This window comes from Suillus clintonianus (assembly GCF_016758775.1).
Source record: "Suillus clintonianus strain FC179 chromosome Unknown DEU56scaffold_35, whole genome shotgun sequence".
NCBI classification, from domain to species: Eukaryota; Fungi; Basidiomycota; class Agaricomycetes; order Boletales; family Suillaceae; genus Suillus; species Suillus clintonianus.
Genome location: NW_024539259.1, coordinates 115,167 through 142,813, shown reverse-complemented (window position 1 = coordinate 142,813; position 27,647 = coordinate 115,167). Strand labels below are relative to the sequence as shown.

Below are 27,647 nucleotides of genomic sequence, written 5' to 3'. Positions count from 1 at the left end.
GACCTTCCCGAACCGTTCCGAACCCCGAACCGCAGCGTCCTCATGTTATCAGCGAGGCACACACTACTAGTAATGGTCACTTCGACTTCGACTCAGCTTCAGCTTCTGCCCCATGGTCATTGGGATCCTCAAGATTTGCGGCGACTTTGAATTCTTTCCGGAGGCTCGCATCCCGCACCCCCGGCTCTCAAATAAGTTATTTTCACGATCCTCCTTGTTTACTTTGTTAGCGGTTAAAAGGAGCAAGCACCAGGTAAGTTCACTCATCATCATGTCTGAAATTGACGCATGCGCCCTCAATACTGATGGATCTCTTAAGGATGCTAAGGACATCGTCTTTTATCATGATCCTGATGATACCGTCCCACTATCTACTCCTTCCTCTGCACCTACTCTCACAGGTTGCAAACCAGTGCCAGTTATAGCTGGTTCTCGACGATCCGTTCGCACGTCCAAGCCATCTGCTCGCCTGCGGGATACCGAGAACATTTATTCCTCGACGAGCCGAAAACGTGCTTTATCCAGCGCTAACGAAATTCAACCGGCCCGCAAGAAAGTCATACCATCTTTATTTGATGATGATAGCCTTGACGATAACGACACTGGCAACGATACTGATCCTTTGGAGCCTGGCGCTGACCAGCCCGAAGCTGAAGATGAATCCGAACCGGAGGACGATGCTGAAACTGAGGACGGCGCTGAACCCAAGGTCGCGCAAGCCACTTTGGCAAAGAGCGAACGTACTGCTGACATTCGCACCACCTTCACTCGCCATGAAACGCACTGGGTATGCAACCCTTGCAAGTACGTAGTTAGTGCTGCGTGCATTGTTTCCTACTGATATTTGGTAGGGACGCTGGTGAACCTGAGAGCAGGCACATATTTCGAGGAGGAATTTCTACACTCCGCACTCATGTTAGTCGGTACGTTCACGTCCTTTCATCTCTTGACGTTTCACACTAACACATATCTATCAGCAAAAAAAACCACTTTCAACTCTACAAGGCTCGTTGTCAAGCTGCAGGAATTGTAATGCACCCTCGCGCTATTCCAGCTGACGAGGATCAGGCGCTGTGAGTTTTAATTAACCTTTTGTATAACATGGCAGCTAAATAATTGACAGTTCGAGGCAATCTACCCTTGATAGTATACTCGTCACCAAAGCGCCTACATTCACCAAGGCCGGTCTCCTAGAGTACATAATGGAGTTCATTGTGACCGAAGACGAGGCGCTACAGCTGGTCGACAAACCAGCATTCCGAAACCTACTTCGCTATGTTCGCTCTGGCCTTACTGAACGTGACATCCCTCACCGCACGAAGCTCACTGAGACCATCAAGGCACGCGCAGAAGCCATAGTCAATGTCATACGTGAGCGTCTTGCTAAAGTTGATAGCAAAGTCTCTATGACATTCGACTCCTGGACTTCGATCATCGGCGACCCGTTTTTCTCCATCACCGGTCACTATATTTGGAATCCAGATGATAAACCCCAGCAATGGGAGTTACGTCGCGAGCAGCTTAGTTTCACACATATCGAGGGCAATCACAGCGGGCAAAACATCGCTCGTATGCTTATCGACTCGATTGACACATACAACCTCCGAGAAAAGGTAAGGTCTGGCCTACTATCCTGCAGCAAGGCTAATGATTCATATAGCTTGGGTGGATGACCTCGGACAACGCGAGCAACAACGATACTGCAATGAAGGAAGTCGCTCATGAAATTGATCCAGAGGGTGTCCAGTGGATACCTGCCACGCACCGCATCAGATGCCAGGAGCACATACTGAACCTTGCCGCACGACACTTTGTAGATGCCGTTGCACCTACTCCTCAAGCTGCGCTTATGAAGAAGATCCGTCAGGCGCTCGATACGGGGAACGACAATGAGCTCGACATTTTGAATAAGGAGCTTGCAGCCATGGAAGTAAATGGTGATTGCGAGAAAGATGATGTGTTCGACACTGGTGATTCGCTTGGTAAAGCCCTTGCGCTCATTGAGCAGGTAAGTACTACATTACTATTCTATACTCTTGCTGACTGGTATTGTTAGATTCGAAAATCGCCTCAAGCTCGTGCCTTCTTCAAGAAGGCCTGCAAAGAAGAGAACGTCCCCGCGCTCGAGTTATTGCAGTGGATTAGGACTCGTTGGGCTTCTCTATACAAGTGTCTTGATCGCATGCTACTCTTACGTCGGGTAAGTCTTTTTTTTAATCAGTGTTCATCAGTTTGATATTTATGATTGAACAGGCTGTGAACCGCTTCACAAACCTCGCCGACGAAAGTAAAGAAGTGCCGAATCTTCGCAACAAGTCTTACGATGATTTCAAGCTCGATCGGAACGATTGGAAACACCTCACGCTCGTTCATCAAGTCCTGAAGGAACCAGCTACTGCCCAGCAGTCATTCTCGTCTGCGAAACACCCAACTGCGTCGCAAACGATCCCAACATTGGAATGCCTTGCGGACCGGTGGCAAGAGATGGCAAACGATGACCAGTACGCGCCGATCGCAGATGCAATCAAGCAAGGACTCAAGAACGTCGACAAGTACTACAAGAAAACGAGTGACTCCGATGTATATTTCATTTGTCTCGGTAAGCGTTAATATTCTTTTCTATGTTGCGTGCACGTCTAATTATATTCACAGTCCTTGACCCCAACTACAAACTTGCCTATGTCGAAGATCGATGGGACACTCGAGACGTTGCGAACGGGAGGGCTCACCTCAAGGCCGTGGTAAGTAGTATTAGTTCTGACTGCTCATCATCCTTCCTGAACTTATGTTTATAGTTTGACAAGTATTATAAACCGCCAACTCGGGCACCTGCCAAAGAACCCGCTCCGCCAACAAGACCCTTGCATGAAAATCGGTACGGTGATGCGTGGATGCGCGAGGCCATCAAAACCCGTCAAGCTGCAGACCAACGTGCTCATAATCCTCGTCAAGAACTCACGATGTATCTGTCTTCGCCGCTAGAGGAAGCTGACAACATTGTTGCCTGGTGGGGAGTAAGTATTCTCATCATGACCTGTTTATTTGCTACTTAAATTGTTCCTTAGCTTCACTCGTTGCAGTATCCTACTCTAGCACGCATTGCACGAGACTACTTGCCCATTCAAGGCAGCTCCGTCCCCTCCGAACAGGCTTTTTCGAGCGGAGGGATCACTTCTACTGTGCGACGCAATGGACTCGCAGCATCCACATTCAGCTCGCTGCAGCTATTGAAGGCAGCATACAAGAATGGCCATGTTTCCGCAAAGGTTGAGGCAGAAGCAGCTGTGTTGGATGTGTAGCTACGAGTACAAGTTCTATCTACGTTTTTTTGCGCACTGTACAATATCTACGTTTTTTTTTGCTCACTGTAAAAAAATTTGGGTTCGGGAAGTTCACGTTCGAACGTGAAAATAACCGGACCTGACCATTCTGAACCGTTCGTAGAGGTCCAGTTCGGGGTTCGTCGAGTCTGGTAGAACCGGACCTAGGTCCGGTTCTTGGTTTTCGCTCATCCCTCTGTGAACCTGACCGAACCGGACCACGGCAGCACTACTACTCACATACACTCACTGCTAGAACCGATTACCAGACGCCATCCATTTGAACTCCTAGTAGGAGATTATTTATCGCTTCCCAAAGGGAAAGGAGGGTACAGTACATTAGGAGTCTATCTAGACACGTTTTCCCAGCACGTTTGGGTATACAAATACAAAACGGCAGGGAGCGCAACCACTACGATCGATAGTCTAACGCGAATATCCAACGCATTCATAGCACCCGAAACGTTTATGGCCGACGGCGGAAAACATTTTAATAATGATGCGGTGAGAGAATTTTGCACTTCGAGAACAAGTAAACTACACACCGTTGCAGCATATTCGCCCTGGGTAAATGGGTTAGTCGAAGGAACGAATAAGCTACTGCTTCACGTTCTAAAACGCTTATGCGCACCAGCGCTAGGAGAAGACGACGCGCAAGAAACATCGTGGGACAAGCTCCCTAAGTCCTGGCCAGACCACCTCGATGACGCGGTTCACGCACTCAACCATCGTCTCCTCCCAGCTCTCAAGTTCTCACCGAAAGAACTATTATTGGGCTTAATCGTCAACACACCCCCGACACCGCTAGAAGAAAGCACGTCGATACTCAGAAACGTAGACGCATCGACACAGATTGCATACGTTGAGCAACAACGTCTGGACGGTTACGAGGAAGTGATCAGACACGCAATCAAAAGGAAAGCAGCCTTTGATAAAAAACTCTTACAACGAGGACCCGGGGAAGTTATTTTTAAAATTGGTCAATTAGTTCAAGTTTACCGCAGTGACCTAGATTATACATTCAAGACCGAACGGAAACTAATACCGAAGTGGTCCGTACCACGTCGTGTACAATCGAAGGAGTTAAACTCGTACAAGCTCGAAACTCTCGAAGGAGAAACGCTACAAGGGAACTTTAGCGCTAGACGCCTACGAGCGTTCACTCCCAGAACAGGAACAAAGCTCGCAAGAGACCAGGAGGCGTACGATGAAAAATTGACGATGAAAAAGACAGAACTTGAAAGAGAAAATGAGAAAGCAGAGCAATTAGTCGAGGAGGATGCAGCGGCAGAAGAAGACATGGAGGATACAGACGACGAGGACATAGAGGATCCAGGAGAAGAGATAGAGCAGTAGACGGCGTCGAGGGCGGCGCCGGTTGTTTTTAGGGGGGTGCATGGAGTAGGGGGTCCTAGGGCAGGGGTAGAGCAGAAGACCCCATACGGACGATTCCGAGAGCTTAGTCAGCCAGGTTAGGATAGAGCAGCACAGCATGTCAGTAGCATCATCATTCGAGCACAGACAACCACGAGACGACGGCACCACTCCAACGTGATGGCTGGGATCGAATGGGGATCGTTGAGGGGATGAATGCTGGTTGTACAAGACTTGGTGTATGTACTTTCGGCTTGTGTTTAAAGAAAGATGGGCATCTCGCAAGACCTGGAGGTTCTCGGGAGCCCAAGGAGGCGAGACCTGTTGCGCGTCTTGAACAGATCCCCATCTCTCTTCTAGGATGCTCCTTACGTCACCGGTGACCATACTGATCATCTGCGACAACTGCGGAGATGCAGAGGATCCGAGTTTGAAAAGGCGGCGTGCGATCTTCGCCGACATGAAGTGTAGGATGTTGTTCGACAAGTCATGGTCGAGGGCAAGGGTCGTGAGCCTCGCCATGAAAAACAGCATGAACGATTTATACGTCATTCGTCCAAGAGCACCGCGCTCCAGAGTCGTCTGTAAGGCAACGCGAATAACAAGCCAAAGTGGAGACCGCCTCCACGGCAATTTCGCGCTGTCCCACAGCACATCATCTCCGATGCGCTTGCGGATGCGAGGAACATCCGCGATGCTCCCAAGGCCACGTAGTATACTGGTCAGGAGTTTTGTAATATGTCGAGGATGAGTTGTATCCCTCTCTTCTAGAACAGTGGATTTGGCTTTTTTCCTCGTTGGTGCTGCATCAAGGACATCTTTATCCATGCAAGCGAGAAAATTTGCCAACTCAGCATGGAAAGTGGCATCGTTAGCAATGGTGTCCGGAACTGTGATGGCAGGTCCGGGATATGAGCAAATCAGCCTCCCCTTCGCGCCCATCACTGCGGTGGGGTCAGGAGACATCTCGAAGGATTCGAATATGGTCTCAGATTCGAGTTTCCTCATGACCACCGCAGCGTTTTGTGCGCGAATCATATATACAAGGACATCTGAAAATTGGTAATCAGCGCGGAAATTTTTGCAAATGAGATGAAGGTAGCAGACCGTTGTTGTCCATACTATTGACTTGAGATTCGACTTCCTTTGCAGACATCACGCTAAATCTGATTGAATCTTTGAAATTGCGAAGCATTTTCAAGCTGCTCGACCAAAGCACCAACTTATCGGACGGCAGTTGGTCACTGAAGGCGAGAGCAGCATCAAATATTGCCTGAGATAAGGCCAGGTCATTCTCAAGGGAATGGTCGCTCCCTTGCGGCAACTTGAGGGGCAGAAATACGTGATTGATGGTATATAACAGATCAGCCTGGTCTGTTAGGTGACGGTTTGGATGTTGAGGCATGTTACAGTATTGAGATGTTAAAGAAGAATGCAACGGCCACTGCCAAGTGGCGACTGTAATAAGGAACCCCTAAGCGCTCGCCATGATAGCCTATAGCCTGAAAATTTGAGCCAACCAACGCCAAGCATGCTAATTGCAAAATCTGCTTATCAAAGTGCATCAACTTCTTTACGATTTGGAGCTCACTAGTTTCGAGTATTCTCAGCTCCTCTCCTCAATCAACCTTCCCACTCTCTCCATTGCAGCAACATAGTCCTTTGATATTCGACCTTCCCCCGAATCTCTCCGCTGCACCTCCACAGCTTCACCGACGTACGGCAGTAGGGCCTCATTTTTTTTGAAGAACTACCTGTCATCGGAATTTAGAATTCAGCATGCAACATGTATGATCTAGACCCACCCTGAGATGATAAGGATGCCTCGTTGCTGCCCCAATATGGTCCAAATATCCTGTGCGCGTTCTTTTGCATCAAATCTTGCACATTAGTATGTTCATTTGACACCAACTGGTCCATCACGAGAACATGCAATACGGTAGCGGAGTTTCTGTTCTTCCGCGTGAGATTCCCCTTCCGATAGTGCTGATCCTTGTGTAGCTGCAGTGAAATCTGCAGCTAACGGAAATTGTTGTCACTGTATCCCATAATGCATATGCGAAATATATCTAAATTTTTCAACTGCGCGGCAGATTGAACACTCGGTAGATGTAAAAGACGGTATACGTCTAAAGAAAGAGTTGAGTTCCTCGGTCGGGTATAAGAGACTGGGGAAAAGGGTAATATAGAGGACGACGGTAGCGAATGTGTTGCCAAGTACTATCAGGCGGAGTTACTAGATATGGTAGGTACGTCGAAGGTACTAGTACTACTGTAAGTTTCAAGTCGCGAGTCCAAAATTTAAAACAAACGATCTATATGTTGACGGGCCCGGCTGATTTCCAACAGATTGAACTTGGATTGACATGGAATTAATCGACGTCTACTCAAGCAACACGCTATAGCATTTCAGAATCGAATACAGATACATTTACAGAGAATGCGCATATTCAAGTTGATATAACAATGATCAATCGATCAAGGTTAGTGTTGATACAATCGCTGTTGACCAGAACTGCAGTCAGTCGGGCTGGCAGAACTTCAGGCGCTAAAACTTACGCTACACAGACCCGGCGCTACTAGTAAAGTCGAGAAAATCGTCCTCAATCAGAATGCGGCCATTGAGCATCTTTCCGAGATGAGTTGGCGAATACCCCATGCCTTTCCTCCTCATTCCGAATAACTCCCTCAGCGGAGGAAGCTGGGATTGCAGGAACGAGCACGATGCTCTCGCAGAAGGGCGATTTTCCTTGCTGATGAACCCATCGCCGTTGACTATCAAGTCCTCGTCCCCCAAATCCGGTGCGTTGAGACCTAAGAAGCTGCATGTGCGGAGATACATGTCATAGCTGGAGAAATAGAGTTGGCCGGCAAAAAGGTTGAGCTGGCAAATCAGCGATTCCGATGATGTCCGCTGTGGTGTCGAAGGAACACAGTAGAGGCGAAGGTTATCGCACGCTTGCATCGTGTGTGTGGTGCGAGGAGTATAGATGCATAGGCGAACTACATTGTTTCTGCGGATGACAGGTAACAATGTGTTCACTTCGTTCGGGCTCAAGACTACCAGTACTGGGGAGGGTCCGACGTCACTGGATATAACCCAATTGACGGGCCGCAAATAGTCATCCATTTTTTGAGCAGAGAGTGTCTCCACCGTACGAGCGAAGTCACAGGTGACTGACACATTTCGTGCCCACTGATTGCACTCATGAAACACAGCAGTGGTGTTGCCAAGGCTGGACAACACTGGAATGAACGCGCGGGACTTTTTGGGAATTCGGCCCGTCTCGATGAATCGACGAACGTGCACATGCAGGTCTTGAGCTGCCGGTTTTACTTTGGGGGGTCTTTGAACTTGGCGTTCTTTCTCTGCCTCGTGGACTACCTCCCTTTCTTGTTCCTCATCCACGCTCCTTGCGTGTCCCGCTACAACTCCGAGCTCCTCGTACTTCCGTTGAATGTCTGGGTCGCAAATCTGGGATACCGGTGAGGAACTGCATGGCGCGTACATATCCTCTAATGAACGCTCCTCTGGCTGCAACCAGGCTGTCTTCAGAGTGGGAACCAAAGTAGTGGGCGCGCGCGAAAATTGAGTCCATGCGGAGTGTCTTGTATTGAAATCTGATCCTTGTTGAACCCAGTGGACTGCACGCATCTGGATATCAATACAGGTTTCGAGCATCGTCCAGTGCAGGATGTCTGCCACATCGACACCATCGGTATCAACTTTCTGAGTCGCCGAACGAATGCTCCGGTCAACTTCCGCCGGAGCGAAGAACATTACTGATTGCCCATTGCCCAGCTTCCGCATTCGCATGCATCCTGTGTCATTGATCATTATCAGAACTAATGCATATGAACTTTGCGATCACGAACCTTGCGTCAGGCGGTCTTTCGTGACTTTGGGGCCAAGCGTGACAGCAGCTCGGAAACTGGAAGGCAGTTTGACATCCGTTCCTCTAGTGTGCGCGTCATCCAGATATATCACGCATTGATCAAGCTGCTGGGCAAAGGGGGATGACACAAGAAGCTCTACTGTCCCATCCCGACTGAGAACAACAAGTTCATCATCGTCGTTCACGAACACTGCAGCCTGGACGTCACGCTTCGCTCGAAGCCATGCTTCAGCCAATTCATGATTCCTCAATTCCAGCATCTGCGCTCCCACGTCCAAGAGCACGCGGACCTCGGGGGATTGTGCGATAAGGGCATCGATGAAATGTTTCACATTTTGGCCGGGTGGTATGCAAGTGTAGCAATTGTTCTCTGGGCGCAAAAGAAATGCTAGGACTCGGGCATTTGTGCTGCGCTGGTAATCAAGGTCATGCTGTACGATCGAGCTTGGCAGTAGATAACGATTGTCGTTGGTGCCGGAAAAGCCAGTTGTGAAATGTCTCTTCTCTTGAGCGAGATCCCACCCGGAGCAGGTGAGTTTATTCGGGAATGCCTTCGCTTCCTTGGGGAAAACTACTCGAGACAAATAGAAATCTATGACTGCCTTATTGAATCCGAAGAGTTGCTGAAGGTCGCGAAGCTGCTCTGGTGATTTTGTGTTGATTCCGCTAAGGCGCCGGAGGCTTTCTGGGACGGACTGAAGTCCAAGCACCCAAGATTCATACTCGAGGGTGGGATTATCCTGCTTCAACAGGAGCTCGAAGCACAACATGAGCTGCTGGAGCGTGAGACCTGCATAGTAGTATGACAGGCATGTGAGAGTGACAGCAACGTCCGGATGGCCAAACTCTGCCCGCAGTGAGGGCATATCTTTGGCGCGGAATGGAACGGCTAACATCGTTCGCTTTGGGTCGAGGCCATAGTCCACGCGCCAGCGACGTTCTTTGAGGGCGTACACCAAAATACCATATGCCAGCAATCCTCGCAAGACTAGAAGGCCGGGCCAGACGATAGTATCTCTATAGCGACCCTCCACTAAATTGATAATGTCGTTGGAAATCTTCTCAGTTGTGATGAACTGACGGACAGCTTGCTTCACTGGTGGAGATGCTTGGTCGAAGCTTAGGTTTTCGAGTCCACCACTGGTGATATCTTGTGCGATCCATCGCACCAATTCTTCGCCTGCTGTTGGATGGAGAACTCGAACGAAGGGGACCCCTCCGTGCTCCCGAGTGCAAACGTCTGAATGAGAGGGAAATTCTTTCTCGAGCCGAGCGGCGTGCTTTGCGACGAGATTGAACACCTGTTGCGTAGTCGTCCACCTTTCGGGATGACCTTGAAGCGACCTTTGGAGACCGACAGTGTACACCAGCTGAAAGCGGACGTGCAGGATTTCATCGCTTTCGTCCAGGATGTCGCGCGTGTTATTGTCAAGCCACAGCTGAGTCCGCAACACATCTTCAGCGACTTCAGTCTGAAGGGACAGCTGACGGTCGACAGCCATCAACTGAAACGACAGAATATGGTCTGGTTGCACGACCAAAATGCCCTTCGTGTCCATGCATTCTTGCATCAAGTCACGATACATTTTCACCTGCGATGAGTTGATAGATGACGTGCGGGAGAATGGGATGTAGAAAATGCGCCTCTGCGCAAGGCCGCTTAGTCGTTCAACCAGAAGCTGGAACATCTGAGCTGACAACGACTTCAGAACAATTACTCGAACCAGTTTGTGACCATCAGAAAGTGCGGCTGCTGCGAGGGGAACAATGACGTAGGATTTCCCCTCGCCCATGTTCAGCTGGAGAGAAGTATTTCGTCCTGTGGATGGCGACATCATTTCCCGCGCAACCCTGACCTGGACAGGCCGTGCCAAGAACTGACTCTCAATCTGTAGACGCCATTATCAGTAACCATTAGTGATATATGTATTTACAACGTGCCTGTATTAGCAGCCAGTCAGGATACAGCTCTGGATCAAACCCCTCGCATTCTTCGCTCTCCAATTCCTTGAAGAACTCGACCCAGTTTTTATCAGCTGCAAGGACTAACAGCCTTCGCGAGCGCTGCAATTGGAGAAGTATCTTGGACAGGCGCACGAGAGCTGTATGCCATGCCTTTCCCAAACAATTCCCGGATACAGATGCCATCCGAGCGAAGAGAAAGCTTGGTGTAACTCGAGGCCACAACCCAGCACTGAACAATGCGTTCTCAGCAGCTGAAGCAGGGGAGAGGGTATGCATGATGGTTGCGAGTGAATCTTGGAATTGCCGGGTACGGAGGGAATGGTACTCAAGCAGTAGTTCCACCGTGTACGCTGTAGCATCTGGTAAAACAACGAGCTTTTCTTCGCAGAACATCGACCTGCTCTGATCCAGATCATCAGCGTATTTACGGAAGAAATTGTTCCTTCCTCGGTCGCGAAAGCCATCGATCAGCTGCTGCAACCTCGCTGTGACTCCGGAGTCTGGAGATATAAAATCTCTCCGACGACTGGAATTGTGCAGGATTTGAGAAGACCCAAGCGTGTATAGAACAGGCGCATCTCTACCGAAAAGGTACCGGGCATCAACGAATGAGGATGGTGAAACCGATACTTCAAGACAGGAATCGAGATCATATTGTGAGGGCGATTTTAACGGAGGATTGACATCGTAGAACCGTTTGAGGGTCCCTTGAAGGTCAACCAGGTGTTGCTCTAAACAATGGTTTCGCCAACAGCTACAAAATACTGGGGAAAGTTTCCCCGACAGTTTATCGAGATCGTAGCAGTTCGCTTGGAGTGTATCAAGTGCAGGAGGATCTTCGCACGGCCAAGCATCCCGAACTTTGCTGAGAATGACTTGTTTTTCAGAGTGACACTTGTCTTCGAAAGCCGAATAACGACGTATTCCCAGAGCCTTTTCATCTTCCTCGGGCATTGGATCTAGGTTTCTCTCCTCGCTGGTCTCATAATCTCTGGTACATGAACGGATGATATTATTCAATATCTTATCGGACGGCATGAAACCATCTGTGAGATCGTAGGAGGTGAACTTCGGAGGGTGATTTAGATTGCGAATTTCGGGAACTGTGGCGAAGGCCAGAAGTGTTGGGACGAGCGCGTGCTTGTCTGAGGAGGAGCCATATGATACCGAAGCCAGAGTGAACACCAGCTGAGACATGTCTTTCTTTGTAGCCCTGCGACAGCGGTCGTACGCAGAAAGGAAGACGTCGGAAAATGTCGGCTGAAGCCAGTCTTTGGAGTATCGCAAGCTGAGCGACTCGTCTATACCCTGGATATCCGCCCACTGCGTCAGCAAACTAAGGAGATTCCGTTGTACTGGAAGTTTGCTTGGCCATTGGTGCACCATGAAGGCGGTTTGGCATGCCCTCTCTTCCGCAAGTTTGTCGGGAACATCGCGCGAAGCGTAGATGACATCTGTGTCACCGACCGGAAGCGGGAGAGAGAACTGGTCGGGATAGACAGCCGAGGCACGAATGGACGCACGCTCGAGAAGGTGTTTGGTGAATGGCGGAAGATCAAAGGTAAGTTGGAGATTTGAAGACCCTTCTGCGAAAGTGGAAAGTTGCATGCCATAGTCCATGATAGATTTCGCAGCTGGATGAAACCCATGGTGCTGTGTGAGGGGCGAAAGGCACGACCACGAAACTGTCTGCATCTTCTGAAGATGAGCGGGATACCAGACGCGCCTAGTTGACAGTGAACTGATCTCGCGCAGGATATCTGTGTCGCGAGGGCGGAGCTTCATGAAAGACCGACAAGCTGCAGAATGCAAGAGATGCAACGCCTCCTCTGTCCCAGTTCGACCCATCAGGGGATCAGGGAGACATCCGCTGGTCACAGCGTGGAGGAGCGCCTGATAGAGCTTACTCGTAAGACCTACGGTCCCAGTGAGACAGCGTAGGTCTGTGTCAACTCTGTACAGGTTGTACATCACTCGGGTGCCTTCAGGGGTGATGGTAACGCGAACGTGATCACCGTGAGCAGAATATGAAATACGACCGTCGGGGATGATGACAATACGTGAATGTTCATCTGCAATTTGTAACTTAGGACGCAAGATAAGTTGATTGACCAGTCCCAACATCGTGCCAGTGGACTGAATAACATCAACAACCATGTTGCGCAGGTTACGGGACTGCAGTTCTCCTGCCTCGTCGATGAAGAACTCGAGACCATATCGAGGCAAATCAGCCTTCAACGAGGGAGGGCTGGATGCATCGTTATACATGACCATGATATAGCAGGTGTCCTCCAGGGGACGCAATCTCTTGGAGATCATGTCCCACGTTTGACTGTGTATGTCGACAAGAGTGGCACCGCTGGCATTCTGCAGCGTCGAGGAGCCCGAAACAGTAAATCGCAGGACCCAATTTTCAGGTGAAGACTTCCACGCGTTTTCTGCTGGCCGAATCTCTATTTCGCTCGTGCTCAGGTTGAGCCAATGAATATGGCCCAGCACCAAGGTAGACGGTAGGTCGTCCACAAATTTTTGGCTTGGAATAAGCTGGAGGGTAGGTGAGCCTTGTTCGATATGCTTTGCGCGGATGACAAGATCATTCGAGTCGCAGAGAGCAAAAGACACCTTCGGTAATAAGCGAGTACATCATTAGTTACTGAAGGATGGCAACGAGGATGACTACCAACCTGATGGTCACAGAGGTTCCCGCGCGTCGCATACTCCATTCCAGGAATATCAGCTGGAACAATGTCCAGAACTTGCTGTAATTGATAAGTCAGCATATGCCAACAAAATTACAAGTTTTAAAGGCTGACATCACCGAACATCGATTGGTAGGTAGGATGTTGCACTATCATTGACGGGAGCCTACCCAGCTGCTTCCCGTCAATAAGCAAGCACCCACTAACCAGATTGAAGTGCACAGCTTGCGGTAATTGAGAACCCGAAGGCGCAGTCTGCGATGCAAGCCAACGAGAATTCGGAGCCGCCAATGCTCTCCAAGGAGTTCCTTGTCTATAGCTGCCCCAAATCTCTGCCATCACGCAATCAAAACCCTCGCCGTGGAGCTCTGCATATTGACGAATAACAGGTTCTAATGCATGACAGCATCTCTTGTCTCGCTCGAGCAGTAGCTTGGAATGTTGTGAAAGATTGTCCAGTTGGCTTGGAAAGTTGTCATGAATCATGACCGCACAATATACAAATACTTTGATGTCATCATGCGACATCAGAAGCAGCGAAGCGTCGACATCGAACGTGCTACGACAGGTAACTGCCATATCACGAACACGTCCTTGTAAATCCCGACTGGCTGTCTCGTCACTGCTGGCTTGCAATTTTCCAGATAGCTGTGTCAACAACGTAAAGGTCGCAGTTCGTATCCTTCGAAGGAGCGAATATCCACGACTTTTGATGATTTCTTCCTGAGTCGAGGACAAGACACGGCACACGAGCATGATGATAGTGCTGATCGTGACACCTTCCAACCAATTTCCTTCGACGCTCGCCACCAAATCCTCCAACTCTCCAAGTAGTGCACTCAGGAATGGCACTCTACTCAGCTCCTCGTGCCAAATGAGGCCGTCGTCGGACGAAAATGGGCCGACCTGTGAAACAGTTTGCGCTAATAGTAAATGGACTTCCTCACATCTAAAATTGAGCGTCCTCGCGCGGAGCTCTCGTAGCACATTCATCCACTGTAGACGGGGTCCACTCCGTAAGGCTCCGAACGCGATGAATTCGTGTATAGTCATATCCTTGTGACAATCTGCCTGATTGGCTATGACCTCGTTTGATGTATGGGATGTTCCCGCGAGGTAATGCTGCAGACCATGATATGGTCCTTTGGGAAGGAGGAAAGTGCACGACTTGCTAGAATCGCCGCGCTGAAGTACATTGGCGGCCCATGTATCTGTGATTGTATCGAAAGGCTGAAATACAAGCCCGTTATTCACGCAGACGCTGTCAACATTCTCCGTGGGAATGCGAGTGTTTTTGTAATGGCATTGTGCGAAAGGTTTGGCGTCCGACGCCAAAGTCAACCTCTGCCTTGGATGGCGCTGGTGATAACGCTGTAATGGACGATAGTCCGGCAGTGTTATGAAGGCGCGTGTGTTTGGAATTTCTTCTTGTGGAGTACATACATCAACGAGGATATGGAATGTCGTAGATCTCCACATGGCCAACGCAACGGGGCATCCTAGCTCAAACACCACCACGATCGCATCCTTTTCACAGGCTGGTAGTGGCCACTCGTGAACCGTGATATTCATCGACCGCACCTCCTTTTCCAGACGACACTTGTGACAGTGCTTCAGCTTGCTATGATTTCGATTGCCGCGTGAGGAGATATTGTAAGTGTGCGATAAACTTTCTGCGAGCTTCGCTTTGTCATTGTGCCTCTCGTTGAGGGTCCGAAGCTCAATCAACTTCTTCTCCCGCTCGTTCTGAGCATCCGCCTCGATGGCCAACTTCAAACTCTGCAGCTCGGATGACTGCTCAAAATACCGCGCTGCGAGCGACTTGGTACTGTTGGTAGGCGGACAGCTTGAAACCCGGCGATGACGACCTTGAAGGTAAGCACGTAACTCCTTTAGACGGTTAAGGCCTGAAGATTTGCGAATTAACAGACACTCCCAAAGGATCAATGGGATTTCGGGGGAATATTCTGCCAGCATTGGGATTTGTCTAACGGCGATCTTATCGATGGCCACCCAGAGCTCGAAAAGTGTGAGAAGCATGATCGACAAATTCTCCGGGTTTCCACGGTAAGCTTTCAGCGCCCTCGAGGAGTATGCAGAAGCGCACGCCTCGATTGAGACGCATGCAGAATCGACACTCTCAGGAGAAACATGCGCCACCCATTCGTCAATTCCTGATCTAACGGCATCCTCGAAGTCTGTAAGGGCAAGAGATGGTTCCGCAGCATGGGCGGCTACCAGGAAGCTAGCTTCAGCGTCAAGAAAATGTTCGATTGTCCCGCGTATGTGGTGGCTGGGGTTGAATGAGGCTGTTTGGGGGGATGAATGCTGATTCTGTAAAGCATGACACAGGTATGCTCGGCTTGAGTTCAAAGAAAGATGTGTATCTTGCAAGACTTGGAGGGTTTCAGGAGCCCAACGAGGAGAGACGCGTTGCGAATCTTGAACAAATTCCCATCTTTTCTCAAGGATACTCCTTACGTCGCTGGTGACCACACTAACCACCCGCGATAACTCCGGAGAAGCATATGATCCAAGCTTGAAAAGGCGGCGTGCAATCTTTGCCGACATGAAGTGTAATATGTCGTTCGACAAGTCATAGTTGAGGGCGAGGGTTGTCAGCTCCGTCATGAAGAACAACATGAACGATTTATACGTCGTTCGTCCGAGAGCACTGCGCTCCAGAGTTGTCTGTAAGGCAACGCGAATAACAAGCCAAAGTGGAGACCGCCTCCACGGCAATTCCGCGCTGTCCCACAGTACATCATCTCCGATACGCTTGCGGATGCGAGGAACATCCGCGATGCTCCCGAGGCCACGTAGTATACCGGTCAGGAGTTCCGTGATGTAACGAGGATGTGTTGTGTCCCTCTCTTCGAAAACAATGGATTTGGCCTTTTTCGTGGTCGGTGCCGCATCAAGGACATCTTGGTCCATGCAAACGAGAAAATTTGCCAGCTCGGCAGAAAAGGTAGATTTATCGATGTTCACATCTGGGACTGTAATAGCAGGTCCAGGATATGAACAGATTAGCTTTCCCGTTGCGCCCATCACTGCGGTGGGGTCAGGAGAGACCTCAAATGATTCAAATATGGTCTCGGATTTGAGTTTCCTCATGACCACCGCAGCGTTTTGTGCGCGAATCATATATACAAGGACATCTGCAACTTGATACTCAGCATGGAAGAGATACAAACGGAACGACAATAACAAACCTTGATTATCCATAGTGCGTATTTGAGATCCGACTTCCTCTGCAGACATCGCACCAAACCGAATTGAATCTCTAAGGTTCTGAAGCATTTTCAAGCTCCTCATCCAAAGGAGCTGCTTATCGGATGGCAGCTGCTTGCTGAAGGCGAGAGCAGCTTCCACAACGTCCTGAGCTAAGGCTAGGTCGTTCTTGAGGGAATGATCACTGCCTTGCGGCAACTTGAGGGGGCAGAACACATGGTTGATGATATATTTTAGATCGGACTGGTCTGTTGGTTGACGTTTCGAGTGTTGGGGCATGTTACAGTAGATGGGAGAAGAGTGCAAGGTCGCCTCTTTTTAAGAACCCCTAAGCGCTCGCCAAGCCCCACGAAATTACACTAGGATCCACGATACCATTTACTGTCACATAGTAGTCACAGAGCTTCTACATGAGATTTGAGGGTTGTGGTCGGATGATCGCCGAGGCTGCATATGGATATTCGCTTGAAGTGATGGTCACAGGCCCAGTTACGAGCTTGAAAATTTGAACCAACCAACGACAAGCATGCTAATTGCGGAATCTGCTTATCAAAGTGCATCAACTTCTTCACGATTTGGAGCTCACTAGTTTCGAATATTCTCAGCTCCAACACTCCTCGATCAACCTTCCCTCCCTCTCCATCGCAGCAACATACTCCACAGCTTCCACATTCGATCGTCCTCCGAACCTCTCCACTGCACTTCGCACAGCTTCACGGACGGCAGTAGGCATTTTGTTCGAAGAACTATCATTGGAATTTAGAATTCATCACGCGCTACATATAGTCTAGACTCACCCTGAGATGATAAGGATGCCTCGTTGCTGCCCCAACATGTTCCAAATGTCCTGCGCGTCCTTCTGCATCAGATCTTGCACATACGTCCGTTTGACGCCCTCTGGCCCATCACGAGAACACGCAACGCGGTAGCGGAGTTTCTGTTCTTCTGCATGAGATTCCCATTCCGAGTGATAGTGTTGGTCCTTGTGTGCAGAACGGCAACCAAAGTATAACGTAGTATCTGGGGTCATCAGAGATCAGCTGATGCACGAGGATATTCAGACATACTGTTGTATCCCTCGTGTATACGTTGTTGGATGACAGCACGCATTGGTGCAATGCCTGTGCCTGGACCAACGCACATAACTGGTATGTTTGGATCCGTAGGAAGGGAAATAAAGCCCTTTCTAAGACCGATACGAAGGGCATCTCCTGTAAACTATGTGAACTCAGGGAATGCGCTAGAACATCATGCGGACCTGGTGTAAGACCTGATAAATAACTAGTACAGACGCCTTTCCGAGGGATTTTTAACTTTGTACGATAGCGCACTATAGCTACACAGAGATGGAGTTCGCGGGGATGGAACTGACGAAGCTCAGGTGAATTTGGCTGCAGTGAATGTGTTTTGACTGGTAGCTTACCTCGATGGAACTAGCAATAGAGAACTCCCTTGGCCTTAGTGGAGGGAACAAGTCAAAGACATACTCTCTGGGTATCCTTGCTGACCGAAACTCGGACAATACCTCCCAAATCGTGCGCTTCACGCGTTGACAATAATCATACATTTCATCCTGTGTGTCCTCCTCAACGACAACAACAAAAATGAGGTAAATGGCACATACCGCTCCTTCTATCGATACAAATTCATCTAATTTTTCGCGTTCGAGCTCGTCGGTAGCAAAATATCGCAGCAATTGGAAAAAAGAGCGGCGGGGCACAGCATTGAAATCAAGATAGCGCGTGAAGAGGATTCGAAGTGAAACAATTCTCGGTAGATGGTCGGGTAACGTTTGATCTGCCAGAGATTAGATGGGGTGTACGAAGATACCGTTCTGCCGTACCTAACATAGTGTGTTCTACTGTGAAAAGATCGTCGGCAGCATTTTCCCAGCCCATGGTGGCTAGGAAAGAGTCGACTTCTGATGCAGCTGCAGACGGATGAATCACAGCTACATCTCCAGGATTATATCTGTATTTCCGCATCAGTGGCTGCGGGTTCAAAAGATAGAGACACGTACTTGATACTGTCTTCGAAGGAGAACTCAAAGTGACGAACGTCCTGAAACCAATCTTCCGCAGTGATTCGTCTGTTGCATTTCACCGAAGCTGTATGAAACTTCTTGTCCTCATCCAGAGGATCCGGACTCAAGGAGGTGCCAGATTCCAAATTGCTCAAGGATACGCGGGGTGGTGGTCGGCCAGCAGGAATGTTATCTTGCTCGTGTGGTAGCGGGTAAAGCTGTATGAGGGTTTCCAGGAGAAGTTCGACCCAAGGATCCAAAGCACCATCTACCCTGTACGTCCATCAACCACATGAAGCGCAGAAAACAATATGATACCCACCCCAGGCGATGCTGTTCGTCTCCTTCCCCTCGAGAGCATATCTCATAACCTCCTAAACTCTGCATCCTTCTTGACAGCTTCTTTGCTGGCCAACAAAATTTCTCGTAGGCTGTATCTCCAAGGCCGAACACGCAGAAACACATGTCCTCGAATAGGTCATCTGGGAGATCAGATCTCAGCAGCATGTTCCATAATGAAGTCATGGCTCTTGGCTCGGCTCCCCAGCCCGTGGTCGAAACCACGAAGATGACAAGGTGTTCCGAAATCAATGTTTCCTACATAGGACCTCCTGAATACCACGTTACAGTGATTGGGAAACTACTTACCGGCGGATACGCATCCATGCTCTGCACACGACAGTGGAAACGGACTCTTCGACATTCCCTCGCAATACGATCAGCAGTCTCTTGAGCTGTACCAGTTTCCGTAGCGTAGAGAATCAAAAGTTCGCGAGGCGCAGATGGATGCGGGTCAAGACCATCTTCTCCTGTTCTATGATCATCGTGTGTAGACATATGTTGGACGGTTGATGAACATGAAGGCAGATTATCAGGTAGCTGTGACTCGGAAAGAAGGGAAGTACTGTCTTCTTTCTCTCAAGGTCTGACTACGGTAGACTATAGTAGAGTCTCTGTAGATAATTTTAAATGCAGGATGTTTGGGATTCCGGGAAGAACCACGAACTCGGCTAGTAGTAGTAGCCGAAAACCCCGATGGGGACTTCGGCCGAGTTTCCGGTACTCAATAAAGCACGAGTTACATTTGAGGTTGCACTACAAGTGCAGTATCTACCAAGTCTAAGGAGCTTCAAGATTGTTCACAATGCAAGGTCCAAATAGTCTATTGGATTCATGCAGGAACAGTCCCACTCAGTCTAAAGTCCCTGCTGCTTGCCCCAACAGAAAAAGTGATAGTTCCTCCTGGTTTCGCCCATCCCTGGCGAACAACATCCCAAATAGAAAGGTCGTAGCGGGACAACGTGATCGATACAGAGGTAGTCTGTCCCGGGGAAACCTCGACATTCGTAAAGCCCTTAAGGACCGAAGGTGGTTCACCGGCTGACGGTGGGTGATGGATGTATAATTGGGGAATCTAGAGGGACGGTTGTTATTAATTTGCGTAAAAGGGTAATGGAAGGACGTACCTCGCCACCGTATACAGCACCAGTGTTTTTCACATTGAAGGTAACCTTGTATGCTGGCATATGCAACCTTTTGTATAGGATTAGTTTGCTGTCATGAAATTATCGTATTCAAGCACAGACCAGAGAGCAGTTGTTGACCCTTCAGCAATGGGTGATGCACCCCCATTTTCCCAGTTCTGAATCAGGTCCGTTTGCGCGTAGTCGGCGGGGGAAATCGTTGTGATAGCAAGGTCAGAGTACTCGAAAGTCGTGTAACTCAACCCGAAGCCAAACTCATAACGAGGTGTAATATTTTGCTGTGGACGGTCAATACTGGGTGCCATTGCGAAAATAACAGTAAAACTTACTGCGTCGAACCAGCGATAGTCAATGAGGAGACCCTCAGTGTAGTTGATGGACAGAATATCTGCCGGAGTGCCACCGCTTATGAGCTGAGCGGGGTAGTCCATGGGGCTCTTCGCAATAGTGTATGGTAATTTTCCAGATGGGTTCCATGCACCGTAAAGAATGTCTGCGATGGCATTACCAGCTTCGTTGCCGCCAAGGTTGGCCCAAACAATCTGCGAATCCAGTTGTCAGCAGGTATGTGTGAAACTACCTGATGTGGCACTTACGGCAGTGACGTTCGGATGATCGACCCAAGGTTCGAGGATCAAAGGACCAACAGAGTTGGTGACCACGATAGTGTTGTTGTTTTGAGCAGCGACCGCAAGGATGAGCTGATCACCCTCATGCCATGCAGTCAGATTCTGCCTATCACCCGAATTTCCATCGACAGTGATGTAACCCTAAAAAGCGTTATATTCGGATAAGTCGTAAGAACCAGTATCAATGTTAGGCAACCCACTTCACCCGAATCGGAGTTGACGAAAACGATGGCGGCTTCCATGCCAATAACGGAGTTGCCTGCCTTGGCGAGGTTCCAGTCGTCAAAGTCCCAGAAAACACTGGTCTGATCAACTCGGGCGCGAGCTTGAATGGCTTCATAGGGCTGAAAGGCCGGGGCGATCGTTAAATAGAATGATTTAAAAAAGTCAAGATACTCACGGAGATAAGATACGTGAAGTTGTTGGTACTTGAAGGCAGAAGCGCTTGAGAGATATTGTAATGCATGAAGACTACCACTCACCCAGAACCCCAGCCCACCGCAAGGATACCACTTGGATCGCCACCCTGGTCGCTGTACTCGTTGGGACCAGAAACTGGCGGAGCAGCATCACTACCAACTAAGACGAGGCTCTTCGGCTTATACAGAGGGAGGGCGCCTTCATTCTTTAGAAGCACTGTACCAGCGGCACCAATCTCGCGTACAATTAGATAATGATCGCTTTGTGCATTGACCTCCTGGTTAAGGGGGTTGTAAAAGTTGAACGAGGAAACTGTGACATTCGGGTAGCCTTCGTCCTGGTGCAAGAAGTACCATGCAGCAATAATCCGCGTCGCCATATCATCAAGACGTTGCGTAGAGATAGTGCCGTTCATGACGAAGTCCGTGAGATTCTGGCCAAAGTAAGAAGTTCCTGAACTGAAGGTTACGTCTCCAGGCATCGTCATCTGATGACATCAGATTAGCGTCCTAGATATAATCAACACCTCTACACTTACATCGAGACCAGCGACAGCAGAAAGGGTATTCATCGTCGCAGCCCAATCAGATTGGATGACTGGACAAGGTCATACAGGTCAGGGGCTATTGATACAAAATATCGAATTTGACTTACAGCCTTGGAAACCAAACTCGCGTTTCATTATGTCGTTGAGGGTCTTGTTGTTGTTACAGGCATACGTGTCATTGACCAAGTCTGAATGTTTGGTCGCATGAGGGCAATGGTAATTCAAGTTTGGGAGACACTCACTGTAACTGCACATGACTGATGAGACACCCGCCATTACAGAACGCATGAAAGGATGAGCGTAAATTTCGTGCTGGGTACGATCATCAACATTAGAAGATGCCTGCGTGCGCTTCCATTCTTGTTCGCTAGATTACAAGGTTAGCCTAGTAAAAGAACATGTTTGAATCGCACTTGTTGATGTAGTGCTTAGCGGTGGCCTGGACACCACCAGCCTGCAAACCCAGGATTGTTTCATAGGCGGATTCACCAGTAAGGAATGGATCAGCGCCAAATCCCTCCCAGTTGCGTCCACCTTGAGCGATGCGGCCCATATTCATCATAGGTCCCAGAGCAATATTGACACCCTTCATTCGGTTCTCTTGACCCATTGCGAGACCCCGGGCACGCATCAAAGCACGATTCCAGCTGCATTACAACAAATTATTTGATGCGAAATAATAAGACATCCAAGACCTACGTGGAGGCGGTGGTGATACCAGCAGGAAATGAAGTGACAAGGTCAGTATCCCGGATTCCAAGCGGTGAATCCTGGAGTATGAGCATGCCAGCAGATTTAATACATATTAGAAACACGATGTATGATTCACTGACTTGAAGACACAACCCGGGGAAGTTTCCAACAGGAGGAGTGTTCCCGACACAAAGACCATTAGCCCAGCCAACACCTGTGGTAATGTTGACTTTTTGCTGGATAGTGAAGTTGGAGATCTGTACGAGAAATCAGAACATTGCGTCAATAAGGACGATCACTTCACATACCATAGCCGTTGCCTTCGTGTAAGCGGCTGCCCAAGCCGGAGCGAAGTCAGGTATAATTAGTGGGTCCGCACTAACAGGAGGTGGATAAAAGGGATCCGTCGCAGGGAAAACCGGTGGCTCTGGCGCGAGCGTTGGAGTTGGAAACGGAGTGAAAGAGTATTGTGAGATGGGCAAAGTTAAAGGACCGGTCTCAGTAGCAAGGTAGGAAGTCATCGAGGATGTTGTCGACACAGATGTTGTGACGCCGCTAGTTGACATGTTCGCGCTGCTCATTGAGCTTGTGCTGCCCATAGAGCTTGTGCTACTCATGACAGGGGTACTGCTATCGGAAGCAGAAGCCGTCGAGATCGTGGCCGATGAATTCGACGCGGCTACATAGGACGCAAGCAGCAGCACGAACGAAAGCGACGTGCGAGTCATCCTGGCAGATCCGAACGGGGAAGGGATATCCAGACGGATTCGCTGCTGACCTGCATTGCTGCAACTGGTTATAACTGACCGCCGGTCCTGTTGCTAAATTAGCTTTCCGCAATGAACGATTGTTATTCACATCGTTCACACCGCAATTTGTCAGAACTAAAAAAAGTTTTACCCCGGATTCTGGGCAAATCGTTGTTTTTCCCTGCAAAACATGACTTGGCGTCTGGTCACCTGATAACCTTGATCCTTCACTTTGATGCTGGTTTACGACAACCTCCAGCGTTTCTTGGGCTATCTATACCTTTTCATGGGAGAGGTTATCCACGCATGACTCCAACAGCCGTCGAAACACCACGCGCCATGCGTCTTTTGGTCTGTTGATCACGTCCTGCTGATTTTTTTGTCTATTTTCCACTGACTCGGAATTGTGAAACGTTTTGGTCGATTTGGCCAGCCTTTAACCAAAAGCTACAAACTGGGTCTGCGCCTCACCGCACGTCCTTCTACCAACACCCCAATCTAATTTCGAGCAACGCATCATCCTTGCCGTGCGAAACTCTCCACACAAGGTGACCGTCGCCACAGTACTGTTTCAGAAATTTGAGTATAGGACGGAGGAAACTCGGGGGATGACGACATCCGCAAGCAGGATTTCGCACGACACAATGAAAGAGAGTTTTGTTGCAATCGATGCCAACTCTCTGCACGGACTCCATGGATGTTCGGACAATCCGGAATAATTGTAATCAGGAATCACATGGCCAAACATCTGGCCTGGGGCACTTGTGGAGCACAGTTCATTTATCTGGTGTGACCATGACCTTAACGAGCCCACAAAGATGCGAGAAAATTGGAAAATAAGACGGGACCCTCGGGGTGCGTACGCCTTATCATGCAGTTCGTAGCCGCTGTCCCATGGCAAGCTTTCTGACCACTAGAGTGCTGGTCCAAGAAGAAGGGATCCCGTCGAGACCTAGCATTAGGCATATTATCCATCTTGCCCTAAGCCTGATTGATCACGGTGTCGTGAAGGGACACTTGTAACAGGCTGTAGCAGTGATTCTGCGTTACATTCAGCTTCGCCTATGGAGTCCTTTTTTGGGATGGTTTGATTCTGTTCAATCTCTAGCGGAGTCCAGCGTGATCACAGACTGTCATGATTACACTACTACATGAGGCAAGGTCCCACACATGGATATGACAATTCGTGCATTCTGCGTACAGTTTGTGGCCGAGAATGATCCAGCATCTATTAATGTCTTGCCTGCCCTTTGTGTTAGTCCATTTTGCCGTACTAGGCAAGAAGATGGTCTGCCCTATCAACCTCTAGCTCTGAGTCATTCCCGACTCCTCGACAAACTGTACTTTTGCAAGTAACGCAAGCGCTTCTTCTGCGACCACCAACTCTGTCTGCAATTGCCATTTGCGTTTCTCTGGATCGACACTGCGACCTTCTGAAGTTCTGGAAGTGTCAGGGTCAAGGCTCTCGAGTCTCCTGAGCTTATCATCTCCATTTTTTACTTACATTCCTGAACTAATTATTTGGTCCGACATCAGATTTCCGGTTTCTTGTCTTTTTTTAGATTTGCTGACTTTACCATTTGTGAACAAGTTAAACCTACAATTGTTGTCGAGCAGCGTTCTCAGCTCAGGACTCTCCTCTCTGCGTCTGCTACACTGGCTTTGTCAACATTACACTGTGATGAATGTGAGTCGCTTTGTTTAATGTGAACCCAACTGGGAGGGTTTTGGCGCCGATCTATCACTCGCTGGAGAATCTGGTACAAGTCACCCTTCGTAAGAAGGGCGGTGGTGCATTGCGTCCATCAGTCCTGCCCGTATCCTTGTTTTTGTGGAGTCACTCATAGAATCACAATCTGGGAACGAAACTAGGTGTGATACAGCCAGCGGCGCTCGTTGCGCAAATGAACAGGCAGTGTCGGGGCTCACCTTCATGTCGTACGATGGTCAAGACTCAGCGCCACTACTTGCGCCTGCCAACTTACAGACGAGGATGGCGTGGCGAAATTGTGAATACCTGTGGATGCAAACTGAAGCCGCAAAGTCGGGGGTACAGGCTTGAAGCACTTATGGGGGGTCAGATATAGTGACATGCATCGTACCTGGATGACGAGGTTTTCTTGTCAATGATCCGAGTGTGAAGCATGGTGGGAAGAAATATGACGCAGTGAGGATATACTGTCTTGCCAGGGATGATGCGTTAACCAGCTGTCCGCATCAACAATATTAATACCCTGACGACTCACCGTCACACCGGGCCACGTTCACGGCACTTCCAACATCTGAAGTCAGTAACTTCACAACGCCATATACACGCAAGATCATGACGCCCAGACCATTGACAACTCCATCTCTGAAAAGAATGTTTCGCAGGAACGTTGATCCGCATAACATTTGACCAATCATTAAAGCCAAGCGAAGAAGCACCCCGAAATTATTATTTAGTTCGCCAGGTATATCAGTCTTGGTAATTCCAACCAAGTAAATCCACCATGCGCATCCCCATATCCATCACGGTGCTCTGCACGCTCGTCGCATACACTACTGCACAGTGCATGGAATGCGCACTAAACGTCACGTACAGCAGCGTGAATTATACCCTCAAAGAGCAGTGTACGGTGCACAGCGGGTACCATTGCTTGTGAGTGTCTTGCATATAGCGGGTGATTCAGAGTAAAAGAGACTTACATGATGGTATCGAATGTAGTTACAGAGGCGATGACGCCGAAGGAAGCTTCTGCGATTGTTATTACAATGTAGGTGCAATGCCTACTTCTGCATCATAATTTGTTGAACTGGACGCAGACCGCGGGAATCATTGAGACCAACGAGTCGACTTTCTTCTGCCCCACAGGGTCGACGAATTTTAATGCTGCCTGCTCTGGTTGTCCAAGTTGAAGGGTGCAAACTAGTTTGTCGGACTTTCCCGTAGCTTAGTCATTCAGCTACTAGTAAACCATTAATGCGCTCATTCTTTGTGGGATCCGACGTCGCGACTCTGCGTATAGAGGTCACACAGACAGAGGCTCAGAGCTATCAGACCATATAAAATCGCGTATGTGGTCGAAATCCAAGTTGTCTGCTGTACAGTTCCTAGCTCAAGATGACTGGTGTTAGTTTACGTTCTCACTTTTCCCTTTTACAGTGGAGTTTGGACTACTAGTACTAGCCTAGCTAGTACTCGATGCATCTTCCATGGCGCCAGAAGCAGCAACCATCAGAAGAGCAATCATCTCCGCCACCTTCTGAACAGCGCGCTCTGAGCTCGCGCTGGTCCGCCACGAAAGACACTCTTCAGACGCATATCGCCACCGCGCGGGCAAGCGCGGAGAGCACTCTTCAAGACTCCAACATTAAAAACCACCTCAGAGCCACGAAAGACACTCTTCAAGACTCCAAAGCCCACATCGAAAACCGCCTCAGAGCCAAAGCATATGAACTCGGATCACGGCCAGTTGCATATCTTGTCTTATCCGGCTTCTTCCTAGGCTCTGTGTCAACGCTTGGCGCGACATTTGTGTACAAGCGGTATTTCAGGCGTTTGAGGACAGCTGAGTGGGTTACACCTGATGTACTTCAGCGGAGGAGGTGGGTGAGGGGTGTCGTGACGAGGTGGGTTGGGTTTTCAACGTTATGAGCTTTAGGCTTGGCTAATTTGTAACGGGTGCGGCAAGTGTAGGGGATGCGGATAACTTCAGGCTATATCACACACCTAGTTTTGGGTGGAGGTGGCCGCTGAAATTCAGAAGAGTACCAACGTTGAGCAAAGGTCCGTTTGTATCCCATATTTTTACATGGAATATGTGCACACTGACATGGATCGATAAGAGCTCAAAGAACAAACGATCCACATTCGTATTGCAGGTGTTGATGCACCAGAGGTGCGTTGATTGTACAAGTAGGGCTCAAGAGGGTTCTGGATGAAAACACCTTGACTAAAACGATGATGTGTTGCGTTATTGCGTGCAGGCATCACACTTCGGTCGCTCAGCCCAGCCATACGCTGCAGAAGCTCTTGCGTGGTTGAAAAATATGATCGAGGGCAAGACAGTATACTGCCAACTCGTTCGGCGTGACCAATACTCTCGTATCGTATGTCCTGACACTACTTTCTCATTCCGTCAACTGTCAATCATTTACACACACATTGATAGGTATCAGTAGTCACCCTTCCACCACCGTTCCTCCCAGGCTCGCTTACCACAGGCCGAAATCTCGCACTTGAGATGCTCCGGGCCGGTACGGGTTTGACCTACGAACAAGCAGGCGCAGAGTACGGGAAGGATGGAAAGGATGAGTTTTTGAGAGTTGAGGCTGAAGCGCGGTAATTTTTTTATATTACATCGCTACACATTATTCCACTCTTGTGGTGGAGAACCTCACGTATTGTGCTACCTCCCAGAACGGCACACAGAGGCATGTGGAAATCCGGCACAGTGGAGGAAACCCCCGCACAGTATAAGCGGCGGTACGCCCAGGGCGGGACGGACGTTGAGGCTCAAACCCAAGGTTCGACGAAGGCTGAGAAAGAGATAGTGAAGAAGGGTGGGTTGAGAGGGATTTTGACGAGACTTTGGTTGTGAACGTCTGTTCCCTAGTCTACCTGCGATATTT

General features: G+C 49.2%; 7 protein-coding genes across 7 annotated transcripts; 3 read left to right on the top strand and 4 right to left on the bottom strand.

Annotated features, from left to right (window-relative positions):
• Positions 1–271: 271 nt before the first annotated feature.
• On the top strand, positions 272–1,033 carry DEU56DRAFT_756071 (uncharacterized protein; the record flags this gene model as incomplete). Its single annotated transcript, XM_041349976.1, has 3 exons — positions 272–740; positions 852–923; positions 978–1,033. 3 exons carry the CDS (start codon positions 272–274, stop codon positions 1,031–1,033), a joined length of 597 nt encoding a protein of 198 aa, XP_041208474.1.
• Positions 1,034–4,731: 3,698 nt separating this feature from the next.
• Positions 4,732–6,099, bottom strand: DEU56DRAFT_912699 (uncharacterized protein; the record flags this gene model as incomplete). The annotated part of the gene is made up of 3 exons (XM_041357436.1): positions 4,732–4,778; positions 4,844–5,746; positions 5,802–6,099. The coding sequence occupies 3 exons, from the start codon at positions 6,097–6,099 to the stop codon at positions 4,732–4,734; spliced, it is 1,248 nt and encodes a 415-aa protein (XP_041208473.1).
• Positions 6,100–7,254: 1,155 nt separating this feature from the next.
• DEU56DRAFT_946063 (uncharacterized protein) lies at positions 7,255–16,767 on the bottom strand (the record flags this gene model as incomplete). The annotated part of the gene is made up of 6 exons (XM_041359031.1): positions 7,255–8,516; positions 8,571–10,479; positions 10,525–10,531; positions 10,572–13,177; positions 13,240–13,314; positions 13,369–16,767. 6 exons carry the CDS (start codon positions 16,765–16,767, stop codon positions 7,255–7,257), a joined length of 9,258 nt encoding a protein of 3,085 aa, XP_041208472.1.
• Positions 16,768–16,928: 161 nt separating this feature from the next.
• DEU56DRAFT_349798 (riboflavin synthase domain-like protein) lies at positions 16,929–19,536 on the bottom strand. The gene is made up of 10 exons (XM_041345793.1): positions 19,160–19,536; positions 18,834–19,108; positions 18,509–18,784; positions 18,332–18,459; positions 18,113–18,285; positions 17,912–18,061; positions 17,747–17,855; positions 17,556–17,699; positions 17,286–17,508; positions 16,929–17,234 (listed from the first exon to the last, which is right to left on the bottom strand). The coding sequence occupies exons 1-10, from the start codon at positions 19,346–19,348 to the stop codon at positions 17,090–17,092; spliced, it is 1,812 nt and encodes a 603-aa protein (XP_041208471.1). The 5' UTR covers positions 19,349–19,536; the 3' UTR covers positions 16,929–17,089.
• Positions 19,537–19,567: 31 nt separating this feature from the next.
• DEU56DRAFT_803909 (glycoside hydrolase superfamily) lies at positions 19,568–23,237 on the bottom strand. Its single transcript, XM_041353238.1, has 15 exons — positions 22,593–23,237; positions 22,425–22,541; positions 22,291–22,361; positions 22,005–22,238; positions 21,834–21,958; positions 21,699–21,779; positions 21,583–21,641; positions 21,107–21,531; positions 21,025–21,052; positions 20,825–20,968; positions 20,592–20,765; positions 20,325–20,537; positions 20,098–20,273; positions 19,978–20,044; positions 19,568–19,925 (listed from the first exon to the last, which is right to left on the bottom strand). The coding sequence occupies exons 1-15, from the start codon at positions 23,010–23,012 to the stop codon at positions 19,683–19,685; spliced, it is 2,577 nt and encodes an 858-aa protein (XP_041208470.1). The 5' UTR covers positions 23,013–23,237; the 3' UTR covers positions 19,568–19,682.
• Positions 23,238–25,383: 2,146 nt separating this feature from the next.
• Positions 25,384–26,074, top strand: DEU56DRAFT_349763 (uncharacterized protein). Its single transcript, XM_041345792.1, has 3 exons — positions 25,384–25,674; positions 25,741–25,789; positions 25,839–26,074. The coding sequence occupies exons 1-3, from the start codon at positions 25,526–25,528 to the stop codon at positions 25,929–25,931; spliced, it is 291 nt and encodes a 96-aa protein (XP_041208469.1). The 5' UTR covers positions 25,384–25,525; the 3' UTR covers positions 25,932–26,074.
• A 143-nt stretch (positions 26,075–26,217) lies between these two features.
• On the top strand, positions 26,218–27,616 carry DEU56DRAFT_736737 (uncharacterized protein; the record flags this gene model as incomplete). Its single annotated transcript, XM_041348531.1, has 6 exons — positions 26,218–26,645; positions 26,708–26,802; positions 26,862–26,914; positions 27,003–27,125; positions 27,188–27,357; positions 27,409–27,616. 6 exons carry the CDS (start codon positions 26,218–26,220, stop codon positions 27,614–27,616), a joined length of 1,077 nt encoding a protein of 358 aa, XP_041208468.1.
• Between the last annotated feature and the right edge of the window lie 31 nt (positions 27,617–27,647).

Excerpts from the sequence above, each read along its gene's own strand:
- DEU56DRAFT_349763 (XM_041345792.1), top strand. The coding sequence starts at position 25,526 with ATGCGCATCCCCATATCCATCACGGTGCTCTGCACGCTCGTCGCATAC. Across the intron at positions 25,675-25,740 it reads CACAGCGGGTACCATTGCTT|TTACAGAGGCGATGACGCCG; the intron begins GTGAGTGTCTTG and ends TATCGAATGTAG. Across the intron at positions 25,790-25,838 it reads TCTGCGATTGTTATTACAAT|ACCGCGGGAATCATTGAGAC; the intron begins GTAGGTGCAATG and ends AACTGGACGCAG.
- DEU56DRAFT_349798 (XM_041345793.1), bottom strand. The coding sequence starts at position 19,348 with ATGTCTACACACGATGATCATAGAACAGGAGAAGATGGTCTTGACCCG. Across the intron at positions 18,062-18,112 it reads TTGTATCGATAGAAGGAGCG|GATGAAATGTATGATTATTG; the intron begins GTATGTGCCATT and ends GAGGACACACAG. Across the intron at positions 17,235-17,285 it reads GGCATCCTTATCATCTCAGG|TTCTTCGAACAAAATGCCTA; the intron begins GTGAGTCTAGAC and ends TTCCAATGATAG.
- DEU56DRAFT_803909 (XM_041353238.1), bottom strand. The coding sequence starts at position 23,012 with ATGACTCGCACGTCGCTTTCGTTCGTGCTGCTGCTTGCGTCCTATGTA. Across the intron at positions 20,969-21,024 it reads ACTTCACGTATCTTATCTCC|CCCTATGAAGCCATTCAAGC; the intron begins GTGAGTATCTTG and ends CCGGCCTTTCAG. Across the intron at positions 20,045-20,097 it reads GGGTCAACAACTGCTCTCTG|GTTGCATATGCCAGCATACA; the intron begins GTCTGTGCTTGA and ends CCTATACAAAAG.